Source organism: Ictidomys tridecemlineatus, chromosome 7 (genome assembly GCF_052094955.1).
Source record: "Ictidomys tridecemlineatus isolate mIctTri1 chromosome 7, mIctTri1.hap1, whole genome shotgun sequence".
In the NCBI taxonomy this organism is placed as follows: domain Eukaryota; kingdom Metazoa; phylum Chordata; class Mammalia; order Rodentia; family Sciuridae; genus Ictidomys; species Ictidomys tridecemlineatus.
In genome coordinates this window covers 97,794,718-97,815,740 of record NC_135483.1, presented here as the reverse complement: position 1 = coordinate 97,815,740, position 21,023 = coordinate 97,794,718, and the positions used below count along the sequence as shown (strand labels likewise).

At 40.3% G+C, this 21,023-nt stretch overlaps 1 protein-coding gene across 2 annotated transcripts in view; it reads right to left on the bottom strand.

Moving 5' to 3' along the window:
- Cfap221 (cilia and flagella associated protein 221) overlaps positions 1-21,023 on the bottom strand; it is a 98,405-nt gene that overhangs the window by 64,905 nt on the left and 12,477 nt on the right. Inside the window, exons 4-6 of one of the 2 annotated variants that reach the window (XM_021722049.3) lie at positions 11,807-11,893; positions 11,530-11,628; positions 9,683-9,783 (exon numbers count right to left, since the gene is read on the bottom strand). In XM_021722049.3, the coding sequence (XP_021577724.2) occupies positions 9,683-9,783; positions 11,530-11,628; positions 11,807-11,893 (287 nt within the window). Of the gene's footprint in view, positions 1-9,682; positions 9,784-11,529; positions 11,629-11,806; positions 11,894-21,023 lie in introns of those variants that run through there. The other variant, XM_040294115.2, reaches the window with a different exon arrangement.

Sequence of the window (21,023 nt, the reverse complement as noted above, 5' to 3'; positions counted from 1 at the left end):
TCCCATGAAGGCTCCCAATCAGCTCAGTGCAAGACGGGGCTGGGCTGTCATCTTGTGCTGGCGACTGCACACCCTCTCATCACTCTTCCCTCTTGGTGCGACTGAGGAGGGCACACTTCCACGTGGCCCATATGTTTACAATCAGGGGCAGGGAGAGAACTCGGTGGAATTCCAGCATCCTATTCTGACCTTGGTTATTTCCATGCTTTCTAAAATGAGCCATAAAGTTCACTGCTCAAAGAAAACATCTTTTGGTAAATTTCTAAGTGTATGATCTAAAAGTTCCAGGAATCAAAATACCCTGGCTTTGGAATTGAGTAGCCAGAGACCTTCTCTGTGAGTGTTGTTAATATGGCCCTGGGGCCTAAGCAGCCACTGCTGCCCTGAGATGGTGCATGGTCTGCTTGCTGTGGGGGCCCATGGACCAGGTTCAGAGTGGGTCCTCTCCTGGACTCCTGGACTGCCCATGCCCTCCCTGGGTGGCTTTCTGGTACACTTATTTATATCACACTAAGCAGCTGGTTACCAAAGTCACTTGGGTGCAGGGGAGCTCAGCTGATGGGAGAACAACTGGTCACCTGACTGTGTTTGCTGAAGATTCCAGCTAGTTATTTAGTATTGAGAAATACAGTCACAGAAATCAGAGAGCAAGATGGGTGAACACAAATCTTTCCAGAACTGTGGTAATGGAGTGATATAACCTTTCCATATCTCACATAAGCATGCTCTACCTATAGGAAAGGTGAGATTGTGTTTCACCTATGATTCACAAAGTATTGAGGGGTTAGTGCATTCTCCGGGCCTCCATGGTGAGGCTTACCCACTTATAAAGCCGCTGCGAGAACTGCAAGTCCTCTGCCCCCCACGATGCGGCGTTTGACTCAGAGCTGCTGGACAGAAAGTGGAATGGAACATTCTGTTATTTATAGAGGCTGTCAAAGTGCATTTTACCAGATCTGAAGCCGCCAAGTTGTTTATAGGTAGTTGGCAAGTGTCCACGTGACATTTTATCTCAGTAAGAAAAAAATTCAGCTATCAGATCCAACCATAGAAATCACAGCTGATGAATATAAACTAGTCCACTCAGGCCCTCATAGAAAATGGACCCACGTGCCATCCTTCCCCACAGAGGCTCTGCCAGCAGCTTCAAAGCAGGACAGCAAAATTAGCTGTATGACGCACAAATCCTATAACCTCTGATGATTTTGTCCAAATCAATTCTATTTTCAGAGGGGAAACATACTCTTCTGAATCCACCTTTTCCTGAATTTGCATTCTTCACCAATTCTGTGCTTCTTTATAATGTCGAGTATTTCTTCTTTGGCTATAGAAATGATTGCATTGGAAGGCAGTCTGGTATTTCCTCAAAATGTTAAACATAGAGTTATCATATGATCTATTGCAAGGTCCATAACCAAGAGAAAACTATATGAAAAACATATCCATATAAAAGTACATTCACATATATTCATAGCAGAAGTATTTATAATAGTCCCAGAGGGGAAAGAACCCGACTACCCATTTGCTGATGTATGGGTAAGTAAAATGTGGTGTGTCTATGAAATGCAATATTATTTAGAAATAAAAAAAGGAAAAGAAGGACTGATCCAGGTTGGATGAACTACAAGTTGGGAAATCCTTGAAAACGTTATGCTAAATGGAAGATGTAAGTCACAAAAGACCTCATAATATAACTCCATTTATATAAAATGTCCAGAATGGGCAAACTCATACAGACAGAAAATAAATTAGAGCTTGCCTAGGACTGGGAACTTTGAGGGATGAGGATGGGGCTTGGTTATGAGATTTATTTTGAGGATTATAAAAATGTTCTAAAATTATTTGTAGTAACAGTTGCATATACTAAAGACCATTGAATCATACATTTTAAATTAGTAAGTTATTCGACAAAGTACAGCATCCCTTTATGTTCAAAACTCTAGAAAAACTAGGGATAACAGGAACATACCTCAACATTGTAAAAGCAATTTATGCTAAGCCTCAGGCTAGCATCATTCTGAATGGAGATAAATTGAAGGCATTCCCTCTAAAATCTGGAACAAGACAGGGATGCCCTCTCTCACCACTTCTGTTCAACATAGTTCTCGAAACACTGGCCAGAGCAATTAGACAGACGAAAGAAATTAAAGGCATAAAAATAGGAAAAGAAGAACTTAAATTATCACTATTTGCAGATGACATGATTCTATACCTAGCAGACCCAAAAGGGTCTACAAAGAAACTATTAGAGCTAATAAATGAATTCAGCAAAGTGGCAGGTTATAAAATCAACACGCATAAATCAAAGGCATTCCTGTATATCAGCGACAAATCCTCTGAAATGGAAACGAGGACAACCACTCTGTTCACAATATCCTCAAAAAGAATAAAATACTTGGGAATCAACCTAACAAAAGAGGTGAAAGACTTATACAATGAAAACTACAGAACCCTAAAGAGAGAAATTGAAGAAAACCTTAGAAGATGGAAAAATATACTCTGTTCATGGATAGGCAGAACTAACATCATCAAAATGACGATATTACCAAAAGTTCTCTATAGGTTTAATGCAATGCCAATCAAAATCCCAACAGCATTTCTTGTAGAAATAGAGAAAGCAATCATGAAATTCATATGGAAGAATAAAAACCCAGAATAGCAAAAACAATACTAAGCAGGAAGTATGAATCAGGTGGTATAGCGATTCCAGATTTCAAACTATACTACAGAGCAATAGTAACAAAAACAGCATGGTACTGGTACCAAAACAGGCGGGTGGACCAATGGTACAGAATAGAGGACACAGAAACCAACCCACAAAACTACAACTTTCTTATATTTGATAAAGGGGCTAAAAGCATGCAATGGAGGAAGGATAGCATCTTCAACAAATAGTGCTGGGAAAACTGGAAATCCATATGCAACAAAATGAAACTGAATCCCTTTCTCTCACCATGCACAAAAGTTAACTCAAAATGGATCAAGGAGCTTGATATCAAATCAGAGACACGGCATCTGATAGAAGAGAAAGTTGGCTACGACCTACATGCTGTGGGGTCGGGCTCCAAATTCCTCAATAGGACACCCATAGCACAAGAGTTAACATCTAGAATCAACAAATGGGACTTACTCAAACTAAAAAGTTTTTTCTCAGCAAAAGAAACAATAAGTGAGGTAAATAGGGAGCCTACATCATGGGAACAAATCTTTACTCCTCACACTTCAGATAGAGCCCTAATATCCAGAATATATAAAGAACTCAGAAAATTAGACAATAAGATAACAAATAACCCAATCAACAAATGGGCCAAGGACCTGAACAGACACTTCTCAGAGGAGGACATACAATCAATCAACAAGTACATGAAAAAATGCTCACCATCTCTAGCAGTCAGAAATGCAAATCAAAACCACCATAAGATACCATCTCACTCCAGTAAGATTGGCAGCCATTAGGAAGTCAAACAACAATAAGTGCTGGCAAGGATGTGGGGAAAAGGGTACACTTGTACATTGTTGGTGCAGCCAATTTGGAAAGCAGTATGGAGATTTCTTGGAAAGCTGGGAATGGAACCACCATTTGACCCAGCTATCCCCCTTCTTGGTCTATTCCCTAAAGACCTAAAAAGAGCATGCTACAGGGACACTGCTACATCGATGTTCATAGCAGCACAGTTCACAATAGCAAGACTGTGGAACCAACCTAGATGCCCTTCAATAGACGAATGGATTAAAAAAAAAGTGGCATTTATACACAATGGAGTATTACTCTGCATTAAAAAATGACAAAATCATAGAATTTGGTGGGAAATGGATGGCATTAGAGCAGATTATGCTAAGCAAAGCTAGCCAAGCCCTAAAAAACAAATGCCAAATGTCTTCTTTGATATAAGGAGAGTAACTAAGAACAGACTAGGGAAGAAGAGCACAAGAAGAAGACCAACATTAAACAAGGAGGAGAGGTGGGAGGGAAAGGGAGAGAGAAGGGAAATTGCATGGAAATGGAAGGAGACCCTCAGGGTTATACAAAATTACATACAAGAGGAAGTGAGGGGAAAGGGAAAAATAATACAAGGGGGAGGAATGAATTACAGTAGTGGGGGTAGAGAGAGAAGAGGGGAGGGGAGGGGAGGGGGGATAGTAGAGGATAGGAAAGGCAGCAGAATACAACAGACATGAGTATATCAATATGTAAATCAATGGAAGTGTAACTGATGTGATTCTGCAAGCTGTATACGGGGTAAAATGGGAGTTCATAACCCACTTGAATCAAAATGTGAAATATGATATATCAAGAACTATGTAATGTTTTGAACAACCAACAATAAAAAAAAGAAAACCAGCAAAAAAAATAAATAAATAAAATAAATTAGTAAGTTATATGATATGTGAATTATATCTCAATAAAACCTTTATTTTTTTGGTACTAGAGATTGAATCTAGAGGTACTTTGCCACTGAGCTACATCCCAAGCCACTGTTTTATGTTCTATTTTGAGACAGGGTCTCAGTGAGTTGCTGAAGGTCTTGCTAAGTTGCCGAGGGTGTCCTTAAATTAGTGATTGCCCTGCCTTAGCCTCCCGAGTCACTGGGATTACAGGCATGCACTACCACACCCGGCAATGAAACATTTTTTTTAAAAAGATAAGTGTGTCCTAGTCTTCTGTGCTGCCATCACAGAAAACCACCGACTGGGTCATTAGTAACAAACAGAAAAGCAGGCAAGGTAATGTGGTGTCATGTCCACAGCACAGGCCCCTACAGCTCTGAAACAGCTGGATTCCAGTTCAGCCTCTGCTTCACCATGGCTGTGTGACCCTGGACAATACAACCCTCAGGGCCTTTCAGGATCCTCTTCTGGCTGGCCACACCAGTCCTGCTCTTGTCCCTCCAGTTCTCTGCACAAGGTCCCCAGAGAGAGGTCTCTAAAATGCAGATATGCCTGTGCTAATTCTCTGCTTAAACCTTTCAGTGATGGCTCAGGGTTAAATCTGCATGTCCCAGAAAAGCCTAGGAGGCCTTCTCCTTCCACCTTTCCCTACCTCCATGCCGTGCATCTGGCCACATGTGCCTCATCATAGAATGTTCTGGATGAGCCCAGGCGTGCTGTGCCATTTCACACCTGTGCCGTAACCCATGTCACTGCTCTGCCTGGAGCAGCTGTGCTTCTCTCCTCCTCCGCTGCCCCCCTTGGCTGGCTCCTGTCTCTTATTCAGCAAAGGTCAGATCTGTTTTCCTCCTGGAAATCTTGTCTGAGTGCCTCCAACGCCCTGCCCCCACTTTACCCCACACAGGCGGCTAAGCACCTTTCTCAGAAGGGTGAGAAATCAGACATGGGAACTGCCCATTTAAACATGGTTCAGGTCTCAATTTTCTCTGCGTCCTTGCTACCTGCTGTGGCTGGAATACAGTTTGTCCCCTCCAAAACTCATGCTGAAAGTTGATTGTGGCAGCACTGGGAGTGTGGCCTCAAGAAGTGAATTAAGAAGTGTTAAGAGAGATTAATGTGTTTCTTGTGGGACTGGGTTAATTCTCACCAAGTCAAGTTCTTGGTTTTGCCCCACTGGGCTACTTCCCATGAGAGTGAGTTGTTATAAAGCAAGGGGACCCCTTCTGTTTTGTCTGGCCCACATACAGCCTCTTGCCCATTTACTACTGACCAACTGTCACTACAAATAATTCCAGAATGGGCTGAGCAGATACTGGAACCATGTTTTGGACTTTGCAGCCTCTCTTTGTCTGAGTCAGAGTAAACTTCCATTCTTTATAACTCACCCAGTCTCAGGTATTCTGTTATAGTAAGAGAAAATGAATGAAGTCAGTACCTAACACTGTGCCTAACACATATCAAGCATTTGATGAAAGAATGAATAAAATGAATGCCGAATAAAGATCCACCCAAACAATACCTTCAACCTTCAAGAATCAATAGGTAATATTTTAAGTGAAAGTTGTTAAAAATAATCCTGTTCCCACACATTCTGGATGGAATGTAGAATGGAAGGGTTTGAGTAGTTAAAATTTGGTCAAGAGTCACTAAGTAAAGGGTGTAAAGTCTGTGTTTAGCTGCCTTCTGCCAGAATGTCTGGAGGAAAAATGTAGTGTTTTTATCTTTTGAAAGATTTTTTAAAAAAAATATTACACCATTATAAACAATAACTTAGTCAAATAAACTGTTTAGCTGAAATTTTCATTCCAATTATAAATGAAGAATATTACACACAAAACAGCTGGAGGAAGGGCCCAAGGAAGTGGGCAGTTTTATTTTAAGAGCCTGAGACTGATGATGCCTGCATTCTAAGTCATATTATTTTTAACAATTTAATAAACTATTTTTTTCCAGTTCATAAGCCTGGCTTATGACTCAAACAAAAAAGTAGTTTTTGGAGAGGAAGAAAAGGAAGAAAGAATTATTAATAGACTAGGAAGTTAGTTGTTTCCTGAAACTTTAATTTTAATAAAAAATTGCTGTATTTGTTCACTTAAAGGAAATAGCTATTTGGTCTCACATGGGTCCTGCAAGGAGAGATCCACCTTTTTAGGTTCTTGGGATCCCTAGAGAGGAGCTTATCCTGAAAAGGAGGTGGGAAGTCAGGAAGGGCTGCTGAGAGGGAGGGAGGAAGTGCTGGCATAGAGTCCTTTCAGAATGTTTTTGGGAAAATAAATACAGAATGGAAGACTATGGGGCCAGGAAAGTATGTCACCAAGGCTGTGACAGCCTGCTCATACCCAGTGTTGGCAACTGTTATGGTTTGGATCAGGAATGTCCCCCCACCCCAAAGGCTCATGTATTAAAGGCTTGGTCCAGTGCAGCAAAGCTCAGAGGGCAGCTACTGGGAAGCGACTGGATCATGAGAGCTCTGACCTCATGAGCAGAACCATCTGTTGATGGGTTGTAGCCGATGGCCTTACTGGGAGGTGGTCTAAAGTGTAGGAAGTGGGACCTATTTTAAGGAAGTAGGTCACGTGCAGTGTGCCCTGGAGGGCGTTTCATGTCCCAGTCCCTTCTTCACTCTTGCCCTCTCTGCTTCCTGGCTGTCATGAGCTGGGCAGTCTCCTCTGCCACACCCTTCCACCATGATGTGCTTCAGCTAGGCCCAAAGCAATGGAGCTGACCAACCACGGACCGAATCCTCTGAAACTGAGCCAAAATAAAGCTCTCCTCCTTTCAGTTGCTTTTCTTAGGTATTTTATCTTGTGACAAAAATGTGACTAACAAGAGTAATTAGGTAGGAGACATGAGGATTCTCGTGCACTGAGTCAGTGTGTCAATGCATGTAACCATTTTGGAAAATGGTGGCATTGCACACCAACAATGAACCTGTGCTGTGACCTGCAATTCCATTTCTAGGTATGTGACCTGGAGGAACTCCAGAACATGTGCCCCATGAGCCATGTGCAAAAATTCACAAGATCAGTGTCCAACACAGAAAAAATCAATAGTGAGAACAACCCATAATCCATAAAGAGTAGAGTGGATAAAAAATGTGGTAGGGAACCCGGCACCACAGTGAACTACAGCTAGGTGCACTTACGTAGCTAAGCCACAAAAACACAATGGATGAAAACAGCAAGTTACCAAAGAACTTATGCGTAGCACAATTCCATCTATAGAAAGATCAAAAATGGGCAAAACTACAGAATGCATTATTGGGGGCACATGTGTCAAAACTGTTAAAGTAAATTTCAGGGAACAAAATTTTGAATCACAAGATTCAAAATAGTGACTACACAGCTACTGGCCATGTTTTATGCCTAATAATAAGTATTCGTTATTTTTATTCTTTAAAGTGTACAGATTATCATCCTCTTTTGTATGTATTATTCACTTAACAATTTTTAAGGAGTTGTTTTAAAACAAAAGTACACAGATATGTTGAGTCAGAGACTCACCAGGAAGGTGCAAGATACGGGAAGAGAAGAGAGTCACACAGGAGCTAAATTCTGGAGTTCCGCTCAGTACTACAGATGGTACTAAAAAGAACTCTACAGCTCATGTGCATTGGTTTCCGCCACCACTCCAAGGATTCCTGTTGCTCCTCACGCTAATGAAGGCCCCAGGCTTTCAGTGCTAGGCACCCCTGTTCCACGCTGCCTGCGGCTCACTTGTCTCTGCTCCTGTCCCCCAGGCCTGCTGAAGCCCACAGACTTTGGCCACCTCTGGGCCTGTGACCAACCACAGGATGAGTCCTAACCCTTCAGGACCCCTCATCACTGACAAGATGCAGTCCCTACCCTGCTGCACCATGGCTTCGTAAATGCTCTCTTCCTGCTTGGAGTGCCATCCTTGGATAACCCAGATGTCCCTTCTTGTGCCACTAAGGACTTTCTGCATCTCCCCAGTCAGAGCCGAGCGCTCCCTCTCTGGCCCACTCAGCTCCCTGTGTGTGTCTCTACCACTGCACTTAGAATGGTGTCATCATCTGAGGACGGGTCCCATTCCCATTGGACTCAGAGACCTGCAGAACCATGGATGATGTTCAAATATCACCCACTTAGCACCTCACAGGCGCCATCGGTCAGAGTGGGCCCATGGAGCCCAGGGCTGCAGGTGCCTCCCCAGCCCCCAAGTCGCTGGGTGTGAATTCCTTAGTAGCTGAATCACCGAGAGGTAGCGGGCAGGGGAGAAGCCACCAGCTGGGTGAAGAGATGGGGCGCAGGTCAGCATTATTTCCCAACAATCTTAAGAAAATTTTTTCTTGATCTAAATTGTTTCTTGATCTAAAATATTTGCGGTGTCTTGGGCCTAAGATTCTTTCTCTCCCCCATGGGAAATCATCTCCAATATGAGGACGTGAGCCAGTGAGGTAATGCCGTCTATTTATAAAAATTAAGTTGGCGAACTTTTATTCTGTCTTCAACAAGGAAAACCAAAGATAAGTCAACTTTTGGTACAGATAGTAACCAACTAGTATTATTAGAAGCATTTTGATATTTTAGCAACTGGCATGGCCATTATATATCAATATCCAGTAGCTCAATATCCAACTTCTTTATATCCTTAGAGCACAAGGGCTGGTAATAGGCATTTAATAAGTACTTACCAAAAAAAAATAAGACATAATTAAATTTCAAAAAATGGAATCATTAACCATTTTTTCCAACAAGAAGGAGAGAATCTGAGATCTGGCTCTTGCGGTGAATGACTGTTGTCTGCCCTCCCTTCATCTAAAAGCAGCCTGGTTAACAGATGAGCATATGATCCGAGTTGGTCCAGTAAGACGCAATCCTGAGTTTCTGCTTGACAACCCCAATTCCTCTAGCCCCTCAATCTCTCCTGTTGCCAGGCAAGGATCAGTAGCTGTCTTTCCCCTATAGTGAGGACCTGTTGAAGGAAGCAGAGGACAGCAGAACCAGGACATGGGGAGAAAAAGGTTCCCTCAAGGGAATTTAAACCCCCTACCTCCAGCCATGCCTGAAGACCTCCCCTGCACCTTTCAATCAAATAACCCAGTGCATTCCCTTTCTTTGTTACAATAATTTGACTTTTTGTCTATTTTTGTTGTTGTTGTTGTTTGTTTGTTTGTTTGTTTGTTTTTGCTTTTTGCAAATAAAAGCCCAGTCTAATTCAGGTAGAAAGATGAACTTCCACTAGAAGGACACAAGTCTAAGTTTTCCTTTGTGTAAGCATCTCTTAACTTTTCAATCCTATGACCTTTTTCTGGTTCCTTTTTGTAACTCACCTTTTACCAAGGAGGACATTTGATAGATTTATAAACTTGGGAAAGTCCAGTGTGTTCATGACAGGATAGGCATGGATAGGGACAAGCAAAGTGTCATCCCCCTAAAATTAATGAGAAGAAAGTCAAGTTTGACATTCTGAAAACTATATCCTTTAAAGACCAATTTGAAGATGCCTTATTTTCTATTTTATTTTTTAATCATCTAAAAAAATTTCTTAAGAAACTTCAGTGTGTAAGTGCAACATTACAAATATTGAGGGTTTTTTTAGCCATAAAAAAGTGTAGGAAATTCATTGAAATGATGTTCATTATTACCAAGAAAGATAATCATGTCCCACATAGATATAATGATGATAGCCTGTCTGCTTCTAGCTCAAAAGATCATCACTGATGACCTCAGGGAAAGAGAAACCAGCACAGAATCTCTGATCTAAACATCACAGAATAGTAAAAAAAATTACTAGCAAGAGAGCCCAGAAACTTGCTTCCAGTTCTGCATAATGTTTGACCTTGAGCAAGACCTTTATTCTCTCTGGATCTGTTTCTTCCTGTGTAAAATGGAGACAATCATGCCTTTCCTAAAAGGTGTTTTTAAGAATTAAAGTGGATGAAAATCTAAAAACTTAGAAGTACTGCATAAATATGAGGTGTTATTATTAGCACTATTATATGTGGGTGGCTGGAAATGTACCCTAGTACCCTGTACAATGCCCATTCTAGGAATTTTTCTTCTACTGAGTACAGAATATTCTTTCTGAAAACAATATTCTGGTTACATTTTTATGCTTTTTTTAAAAATGGAATCTCCAAATAACAAAAAATGGTTTGTCACAATCATAAGGAAATGTGTTTCTTGATCTAAAATATTTGCGGTGTCTTGGGCCTAAGGTTCTTGCTGTCTCCCATGGGAAATCATCTGATATGATGACATGAGCCAGTGAGGTAATGCCATAAAAATTAAGGTGGCAAATTTTTATTCTGTCTTCAAAAAGGAAAACCAAAGACAAGTCACCTTTTGGTACAGATAGTAAATAATAAGAGTATTGCTTAAAAAGGAAAAACAAAAAAGAAACTGAACACTACTCTTCCATTTTACTTTTTTTAAAAGATTTTTAAAATATTTTTGTTAGTGGTAGATGGACACAATACCTTTATTGTATTTGTTTATTTTTATGTGGTGCCAAGGATCGAACCCAGTGCCTCACACATGCTAGGCAAGTTCTCTACCACTGAGCCGCAACCCTGGTCCCTCCATTTTACTTTTGAAACATAAAGAATGCTCTTAACTTTGAGGCTTCTCAAGCTCCTAGATTCTCTGCAGTATGGAGAAAGGGTGGGTGGAGGTGGCAGTTTTAAGAAAATGGACAACATGTGGAGCTGGCTCTGGCTGGAGGCCGAAGGGTGAAGGAGGAGACCTAGAACAGATGCATATGAACAAACCAAACCGTGCAGCCATCTGGGGGTCAGGCCACCAGGCTCCACCTCCCCACAGGCCCTGAAGGCTGCCCCTGTTTTTATGATGACAACTTGGGTATGTGTTGATTTTTCAGCCGAGCACTTTAAGGAGAATGTTCAAGTCTCCTCACCTCCCAGTCCCACACAATAAAGGAGGTTTCTATAAGGACATGGCAGCACACAGTGTCTCCTGAACCTACCCAGGTTCGTAGCAGCCTCACACCCTCCCACCTTGGGTGTCCATCACTGGGCCACTCCTTCCCGGCCGGTCGGACTGCCCAGCCCAGGCTGAGAAAGCTCTGACCGGTCATTGCATTTCTTTCTTCCTCCCTCGAGGATAGAAATGTTGACCCCTCCCCACCCCAACAAAAACGCAATTTTAAGAAACTTACCTTACAGTGAATACGGATGCAGTCATAATAGTATCGCCACTCATCAGGAGAAAAGGTAATGGTGACCATGAGGGACAAGCCAGGGACAAGGCGGTGTTCCTGGAAAGCAGGTAGGCTCGTGTTGGGACAAACACCAGGCTCACAGACAGCAGCACTGTGGTGACAACATGCTATGCTCCCACCCAAACAGGGTGGAGACACAGGAAACCACAATCCAGCAGAGAAGAGCGTGGGAGGGCAGGTGACCCGTGAGGACAGGTGACCCTGCAATGCCTACCTTTTTCACATAGCTGATCTGGAAGAATTTGGTTTGTGGAGGTAAAATATGAACATGTGTGTCTTCATCAGAAATATTGACCAGGTGCTGGCGAGAAAAAGACGCAGTTAGGACAGTGTTTCATTTATTGCAAATTCATCTCTATGATTAGTGATGTCTCATCTTATTTAAGGGAATTTCAGGGTTTATACTTTTTAAAATATTTTTTAGTTGTAGATGGGCAGAATACTCTTATTTATTTATTTATTTATTAAAACATTTATTTACTTATGTATCTTTAGTTTTTTTTTTAATGTGGATACATTAGTTTGTTTTTATGTGGTGCCGAGGATTGAACCCAGTGCCTCAAGCATGCTAGGCGAGCACTCTACCACTGAGCCACTACCCTGGCCCCACTCTTATTTATTTTTATGTAGTGCTGAGGATTGAACTCAGCGCCTCACACCTGCAAGGCAAGTGCTCTACCACTGAGCCATAACCCTAGCTCCCTATTTTTTTAACTTTTAAAAAGATTTAGCTGGGCATGGTGGTACAGCCCTGTAATCCCAGTGGCTGGGGGGCTGAGGCAGGAGGATTGCAAATTCAAAGCCAACCTCAGAATTCAGTGAGATCCTGTGGGTACTGGGGTTGTGGCTCAGTGGCAGAGTGCTTGTCTAGCATGTGTGAGGCACTGGGTTTGATCCTCAACAGGACCACATACAAATAAATAAATAAATAAGGTCCTACCTACTTGAGTGGGACTTAGGCTCACAGTAGGCCCAAGTCCATCCATCCACCGGCAGCTACTCTCTGGACTGCCTCTTCTAACCAGCAGATTATTGTGGGAGCTCAGGCAGGGCCCAGATCTGCCCACACCAACATATGTGGGACCCAGGCCCAGGGTAGGTCTGAGTTTGCCACCTGGGAGCCAAAGCCTAACCCACTTCCACCTTGAGACACTGCAGACATCACCATAGCCATCCCCACACAGTAATCCCTACCTTTTGACAACAAACATGGCCTAGAAGCTGCTGCATCTCAGAGCAGGCATCCCAAAGAGAATGGGAAGCCCCATCTCTGTAAGATGCTGCATCCATCTTGGGGGCACCTCCACCATTATCTTGAGTTACCTTGGCTATTGCTCCCACCACTTTTCGTTGAGTAGCATACATTGAGAAACACCAGCAGGATCTGGAAGCCCAACATCAAGGTGAGGTACAGACAATCTGCATGGGTACTACAAGAATACAGGGTGGAAACTGTAATATCTCAGATCCATACTGCAAGAAAGGAAGGCACATAGACAACATGAAAAAACAAGGGAGCAAGTGCCCCAAACAAGCCAGGACACTACGATAATAGAACCCATGGACAGCAAAGTTGATAAAATGTCAGAGAAGGAGTTCAGAAGGTTCATAATTAAAATGATCTGTGAATTAAAGAATGACCTAAAAGAGCAAATACAGGCAAAAATGGATCACTCCAACAAAGAGATAAGAGAGCTAATACAGGTAGCAAAAGATTACTTCAAGAAAGAGAGACTCTGAAAAAAAAATCAGTCAGAAATCCTTGAAATGAAGGAAACAATAAACCAAATAAAAAACTCAATAGAAGGCATAAGCAACAGACTAGATCACTTGGAAGACAGAACATCAGATAATGAAGACAAAGTATACAATCTGGAAAATAAGTTGACCACACAGTGAAGATAGTAAAAACTATGAATAGAACATCCAAGAATTATGGGACAGCATCAAAAGACCAAATCTAAGAGTTACTGGGATAGAGGAAGACACAAGAGATTCAAACCAAAGGAATGCACAATCTCTTCAAGGAGATAATATCAGAAAATTTCCCAAGCATGAAGAATGAATTGGAAAACCAAATACAAGAGGCTTACAGGACACCAAATGAACAAAATTACAACAGATCTACACCAAGGCAGATTATAATGAAAATGCCTAGCTTACAGAATAAGGATAGAATCTTAAAAGCTGCAAGAGAGAGGAATGAGATCACATATAGGGGGAGACCAATTCATATCTCCACAGACTTTTCAACCCAGACCCTCAAAGCCAGGAGATCCTGGAACAACACATACCAAGCTCTAAAAGAAACTGGAAGTCAACCAAGAATCTTATATCCAGCAAATTTAAGCTTTAGATTTGATGATGAAATAAAACCTTCTATGACAAACAAAAGTTAAAAGAATTTACAACTAGAAAGCCTGCAGTGCAGAACATCCTTGGCAAAATATTCCACAAAGAGGAATGAAAACAATGATGAAAATCAGCAAAGAGAGGGATTACACTAAAGGAAAATATAATCAGAGGAGAAACCAAGTCACATTAAATAACAAAAATAAACAAAAATGGCTGGAAATAATTTCTCAATAATAACCCTGAATGCTAATGGCCTTAACTCACCAATCAAAAGACATAGACTAGTAGATTGGATCAAAAAAATAGACTCAACAATATGCTGCCTCCAAGAGACTCATCTCATAGAAAAAGACATTCACAGACTGAAGGTGAAGAGTTGGGAAAAATCATACCACTCACATGGACTGCGGAAGTAAGCAGGAGTTTCCATCCTCATCAAATAAAGTAGACTTCAAACTAAAGTCAATCAAAAAGGATAAAGAAGGAATTTCATACTGCTCAAGAGAGCCACACACAAACAAGACTTAACAATTATAAATATGTATTCCCCAAACAATGGAGCATCTACGTTCATCAAACAAACTCTTCTTAAGTTCAAGAGTCAAATAGACCACAAAATGATAATTTTGGATGAGTTTAACACACCTCTTTCACCACTGGATAGATCTTCCAAACAAAAGCTGAACAAAGAAACTATAGAACTCAATAATACAACCAATAATTTAGACTTAACTGACATGCAGAGAATATTTCATCCTTCAACGAGTGAATACACTTTCTTCTCCGCAGCACATTGATCCTTCTCTAAAGTAGACCATATATTGTGCCACCAAGCAACTCTTAGCAAATTCAAAAAAGTAGAGATACTTTCCTGCATTCTATCAGATAATAATTGAATGAAATTTGAAATCAATGATGAAATAAGAAATAAAATCCATTCCAACATCTGGAGACTAAATAATATGCTACTGAATGAACAATGGGTTGCAGAAGACATTAGGGAGGAGATTAAAAAAATTCTTAGAGGTGAATAAGAACACAGATACAACATATTAAAATCTCTGGGACACTATGAAGGCAATTCTAAGAGGAAAGTTCATTGCATGGAGTTCATTCCTTAAAAGAAGAAAAAGTCAACAAATGAATGACTTAACATTACATCTCAAAGCCCTAGAAAAATAAAATCAAATCTACACCAAAAGCAGAAGATAGGAAATAATTAAAATCAGAGCTGAAATCAATAATATTTAAACAAAATAAACAATTAAAAAATTGACAAAAGAAAAAGTTGGTTCTTTGAAAAATTAAATAAAATTGACAGACCTGTTAGCCATGATAAGGAGAGAGAAAACTCAAATTACTAACATACGTGATGAAAAAGGAAATATCACAACAGACACTACAGAAATACAGAAGATAATTAAAAATTATTTTGAAAACTTGTATTCCAATAAAATAGAAAATATCAAAGGCATCAACAAATTTCTAGAATAATATGATTTGCCCAAATTGAATCAGGATGATATACACAATTTAAACAGATCAATTTCAAGCAATAAAATAGAAGAAGCCATCAGAAGCCTATCAACCAAGAAAAGCCCAGGACTGGATGGATACACAGCTGACTTCTACAAGACCTTTAAAGAAGAACTAGTACCAATACTCTTCAATTTATTTCAAGAAACAAAAAAATAAGGAGCACTTTCAAATTCATTCTATGAGGCCAATATCACCCTGATTCCAAAACCAGGCAAAGACACATCAAAAAAAGAAAACATTAGGCCAATATCTCTAATGAATATAGATGCAAAAATTCTCAATAAAATTCTTGCAAATTGCATACAAAAACATATCAAAAAGATAGTACACCATGATCACGTGGGGTTCATTCCAGGGAGGCAAGGTTGGTTCAACATATGGAAATCAATAAATGTAATTCATCACATCAATAGACTTAAAAATAAGAACCTTATGATCATCTCAATAGATGAAGAAAAAGCATTCAATGAAATACAGCACTACTTCATGTTCAAAACACTAGAAAAACTAGGGATAATAGGAACATATCTCAATATCATAAAAGCTATCTATGCTAACTAAGCCCCAGGCCAACACCATTCTAAATGGAGAAAAATCGAAAACATTCCCTCTAAAAACTGGAACAAGACAGGGATGCCCTCTTTCACCACTTCTATTTAATATAGTTCTTTAAACACTGACCAGAGCAATTAGACGAAAGAAATTAAAGGGATACAGATAGTTAAAGAAGAACTCAAATTAGTACTATTTGCTGATGATATGATTCTATACCTACAAGACCTAAAAAAACTCCACCACAAAACTTCTAGAACTAGTACATGAATTCAGCAAAGTAGAAGGATACAAAACCAACATCCATAAATCAAAGGCATTTCTGTTTATCAGTGAAAAATCCTCTGAAAGGGAAATGAGGAAAACTATCCTATTTATAATAGCATCAAAATAAATAAATAAATAAAATACTTGGGAACCAACTTAATGAAAGAGGTGAAAGACCTCTACAATGAAAACTTTTTACAGAATACTAAACAAAGAAATTAAAGAAGACCTTAGAAGATAGAAATATCTATCTTGTTCTTTGATAAGCAGAAGTAATATTGCCAAAATGGCCATACTACCAAAAGCACTGTACAGATTTAATGCAATTCCAATCAAAATCCCAATGACATTCTTCATAGAAATAGAAAAAGCAGTCATGAAATTCATCTGGAAAACTAAGAGACTCAGAATAGCTAAAGCAATCCTCAGCAAGAAGACTGAAGCAGGTGGCATCACTATACCAGACCTTAAACTATACTACAGAGTAATAGTAACAAAAACAGCATGGTATTGGCACCAAAATAGACTGGTAGACAAATGGTACAGAATAGAGGACACAGAAACTAACCCACATAATTTCAGTTATCTTGTATTAGACATTGGCACCAAAATGTACAAATAGAGAAAAGATAGCCTCTTCAACAAATGGTTGCTGGGAAAACTGGAAATCCATAGGCAACAAAATAAAATTAAACCCCTATCTCTCACCATGCACAAAACTCAACTCAAAATGAATCAAGGACTTAGGAATAAAACCAGAGACCCTGTGTCTAATAGAAGAAAAAGTAGGCCCTAATCTTCACCATATCAGATTAGGCCCCAACTTCCTTAATAAGACTCCTATAGTTTCTGATGTTAAAAAAATAATAAGACTCCTATAGCTTAAGAATTAATATCAAGAATCAATAAATGGGGATGGATTCAAACTAAAAAGCTTCTTCTCAGCAAAAAAAATAATCAGTGTGGTGAATGGAGAGACTACTAATTGGTAACGAATTCTTACCACACACACATCTGATAGAGCAATAATCTCTAGAATACATAAAGAACTAAAAATCTTAACACCAATAAAACAAATAACCCAATCAATAAATGTATCAAGGAACTGAACAGACACTTCTCAGAAGAAGATATACAATCAATCCACAAATATAGGAAAAAATGTTCAATATCTCTAGCAATTAGAGAAATAAGACTTCCTCTCACTCCAGTCAGAATGGCAGCTATTAAGAATACAAACAACAATAAGTGTTGGCAAGGATGTGGGGAAAAAGGCACACTCATACATTGCTCGTGGGACTGCAAATTGGTGCAGCCAACATGAAAAGCAGTATAGAGAATCCTTGGAAAACTGGGAATGGAACCACCATTTGACCCAGCTATCCCTCTCCTTGGTCTATACTAAAAGAACTTAAAAACAGCATCCTACAGGGACACAGACACTCAATGTTTATAGCAGCACAATTCTAAATAGCTAAACTGTGGAACCAACCTAGATGCCCTTCAGTAGATAAATGATTAAAGAAAATGTATATATACACAATGGAATATTATTCAGCAATAAAAGAGAATAAAATCATGGCATTCGAAGGTAAATGGATGGCGTTGGAGAAGATAATGCTAAGTGAAGTTAGCCAATCCCAAAAAAACCAAATGCCAAATCATTTCTCTGATTTAAGAATGCTGATCCATAGTATGCTGGCAGGGGAGGATTAAATGAACTCTATATAGGGCAAAGGGGAAAAGGAGAGGGAGGGGAAGGGAAAGGGCATAGGGGTAGGAAACATGGTGGAATGTGATGGTCATCATTATCCTAAGTACATGTATGAAGATTTGAAGGATGTGACTCTACTTTTTGTACAATTAGAGATATGAAAAGTTGTGGTCTATATGTGTAATATGAATTGTAATGCATTCTGTTGTCATATATGATAAATTAAAATTAAAAAAATTAAAAGTATTATGTCCATCTACAACAAAAAATAAAAAAATAAAAAATAAAGGGTGGGAGATGTGACCCAGTGGTTCAATCCCTGGTACCAAAACAAACAAAACAAATAAATAGACTTGAAATATATCATACACCATTTAATAATAAAATAGGCCTGCTGCCCCTGAGATGTACTGTCCTTTACACACCCCCTTTATCCTGGACAGTTTTCTGCTGAACTCAGTCTGGTCCTGAGAGGTCACCTGAGCAGAGAAGCTGGCCGCCAACTCCCACAGGCTTCCTCATTATACCACTGACTCTGGGTCAAAGTCTAGGTCAGAGGTTTGGCCTGTCACTGGGGCCCTGGACCCTCAAGCCTGTTGCCTGAGGCCTTATGTTCATCGAAGCCCTAAATCAGACATTATTTCCTGATAAGACTGCAATGGTGTAACAGATGGTTACTTGTTACATGGGAACATCCTTCAAGTGCCAAATTTTGACCCTGTTTTGTTATATTTTCTCTTTATAAAACATGCTAAGTACCTAAAAATTAAAGTATCCCAATCCTCTCTTGAGTTGCAAGAGGCCCTGCAGAGGGAACGGTCTTGGTGAAGGTTGGGCTCCCAGGGGCGAATACACAAGAGCAGCCCTTCCGAGAGACACTGGGAGGACAGGGGTGCTAGGCCCATCCCTCTCAGAGCTTGGGTGGCAGGACTCACAGGGAAGGAGAGGTGCCATGGACCTGGTCAAGTTGACAAAGACCTTTGGTCTCAAGCTGATCATGGGGGAAAACTGTGAAGGTCACAGCTGGGTGTCCAGGAAGAACTGGGGGCAGATGTGGCTCTATCACCTTTTACTTAGAAGTCATTCTGCAAGGATATATGGACTGGTTTGTGTCCCCAGGATTGGAGGTGGGGGGTGGGTGTAGATAGCCTTCAAAAAAATGAGCAGTGTGCACTCTGAGAGCGCTCTGTGAGTGCAGAGAGATCCCCACCCAGAGTCCCCACTCCAGATGCAGTGACTACAGAGCTTCAGTGATGCTCACCAAAGTGCATGCTAGAGGGGCTTCTGCATTAGCAGAGGGATGCTGAGAACATGCAGATTAACTGGAAATGTTATCTTGGCATTTCCACTCTCCAAAAAAAGGAATGTAAGAATCTGGAGAGCCCAGAAGCCAGATACCCTTTAGAAGGACATCTGAAGGCCTAGGACTCCCTTAGTCCTGCATTTTGCATTTTGCAAAACAAACAAAGAAACAAAAGCAAAAACAAAGAAAGACCCTGAGGGGCTGGGGTTGTAGCTCAGTGGTGGAGCACTTGCCTGTGGGGGAAACAAAACAAAACAACCCCAAAAAACTCTGTCAGCCAGTTGCAGTATCCACTGTCAGCAAAGCTGCCTGCCAGGAGCTGCAGCTGGGACTTCCTGAGATTAGAAGTACCAAGATCTTTCAGGCCTGTTTGTTAGTAAATGTTTACACACATGGCAGAATTTCTTCTCCTACAGGTTGAGTGTCCCTTATCCAAAATGCTTGGGACTAAAAGTATCTTAGATTTCAGATTCTTTTGAATCTTGGAGCATAAGCTTGTACATAATAAGGTATCCGGGAAACGGAGCTTATGCCTAAACCCAAAATTCATTTATGTCTCATGTATACCTTATACACATAGCCCAAAGATAATTTTGTACAGTTTTTAAACTTTTTTTAAGATTTATTTTTTAGTTGTATTTGGACCCAGTACCTTTATTTCATTTATTTATTTTTATGTGGTGCTGAGGATAGAACCCAGGGTCTCACATGTGCCAGGCAAGCACTCTACTGCTGAGCCACATCTCCAGCCCTCATGTTTTTTAATTTTAATAACACTTTATTTTAGTAACATTTAACAACTCAATACCTCTTTATTATTACCATTCAGCATATAATCGACGTAAAATTATTAATATTTTATATTCTTTAGTTTGTACTAAGTTTTTAAAACCCAGTGACTATTTAATACTTACAGCATATCAATTCTTTTTTTAAAAATTATTTTTAGTTGTAGATAGACACAATAGCTTTATTTTATTTATTTTTTATGTGGTGCTGAGGATTGAACCCAGTGCTTTCTACATGGGAGGCAAGCACTCTACCACTGAGCTACAACCTCAGCCTCTAGAGCATATCAGTTCTAACAAAACACAGTTCAGGCGCTCAATAGTAGTACTGCATCAATTAGCTAGATTGAAAGACCCCCGTCCAATGAAAGACCCCCGTATCCCTGTCCAAGGAGAATCACACGAAACACTGGCTGCAAAAGCAAGAGGTTGGTTTATTGGGACACAGGCGCCTGCGGGTGCCCAGCAGAACCTCAGCCGGAGCTTTGGTGAACTGGCACACCGGACTTGGGGATACAGAGATTTTTATAGGGTTTGGGACAGGTTTCGCGGGCGTGGGAAGCAACAGGTTTCTTATTGGTTTGTTTAAATCTAGCATATAGGCCACCTAGGGGGTACAGGTCTGCATTCCAAAAACCACAGGTCTGCATTCTATTCTTTCTGTTCCTGCTTATCTGTTCCGGTTTATTCATTCATGCCTCAGGATGCGGGTGCTCTGTTCTTCAACCGGGTTGTCTGGGGAGCATGCCTGGCGCCTGAACCTGTTTATGGCGTGCCTGGTATCTTGGTTTCATATCTTGGCCTTAGGTAACTGGGCTGACTGGGCTAGGGTCTTTCAAGATCTATCATATAAATATATAAAAAATATATCTTTTATATAGATCTACTTTTATAAACAAACAATTGAAAGCAA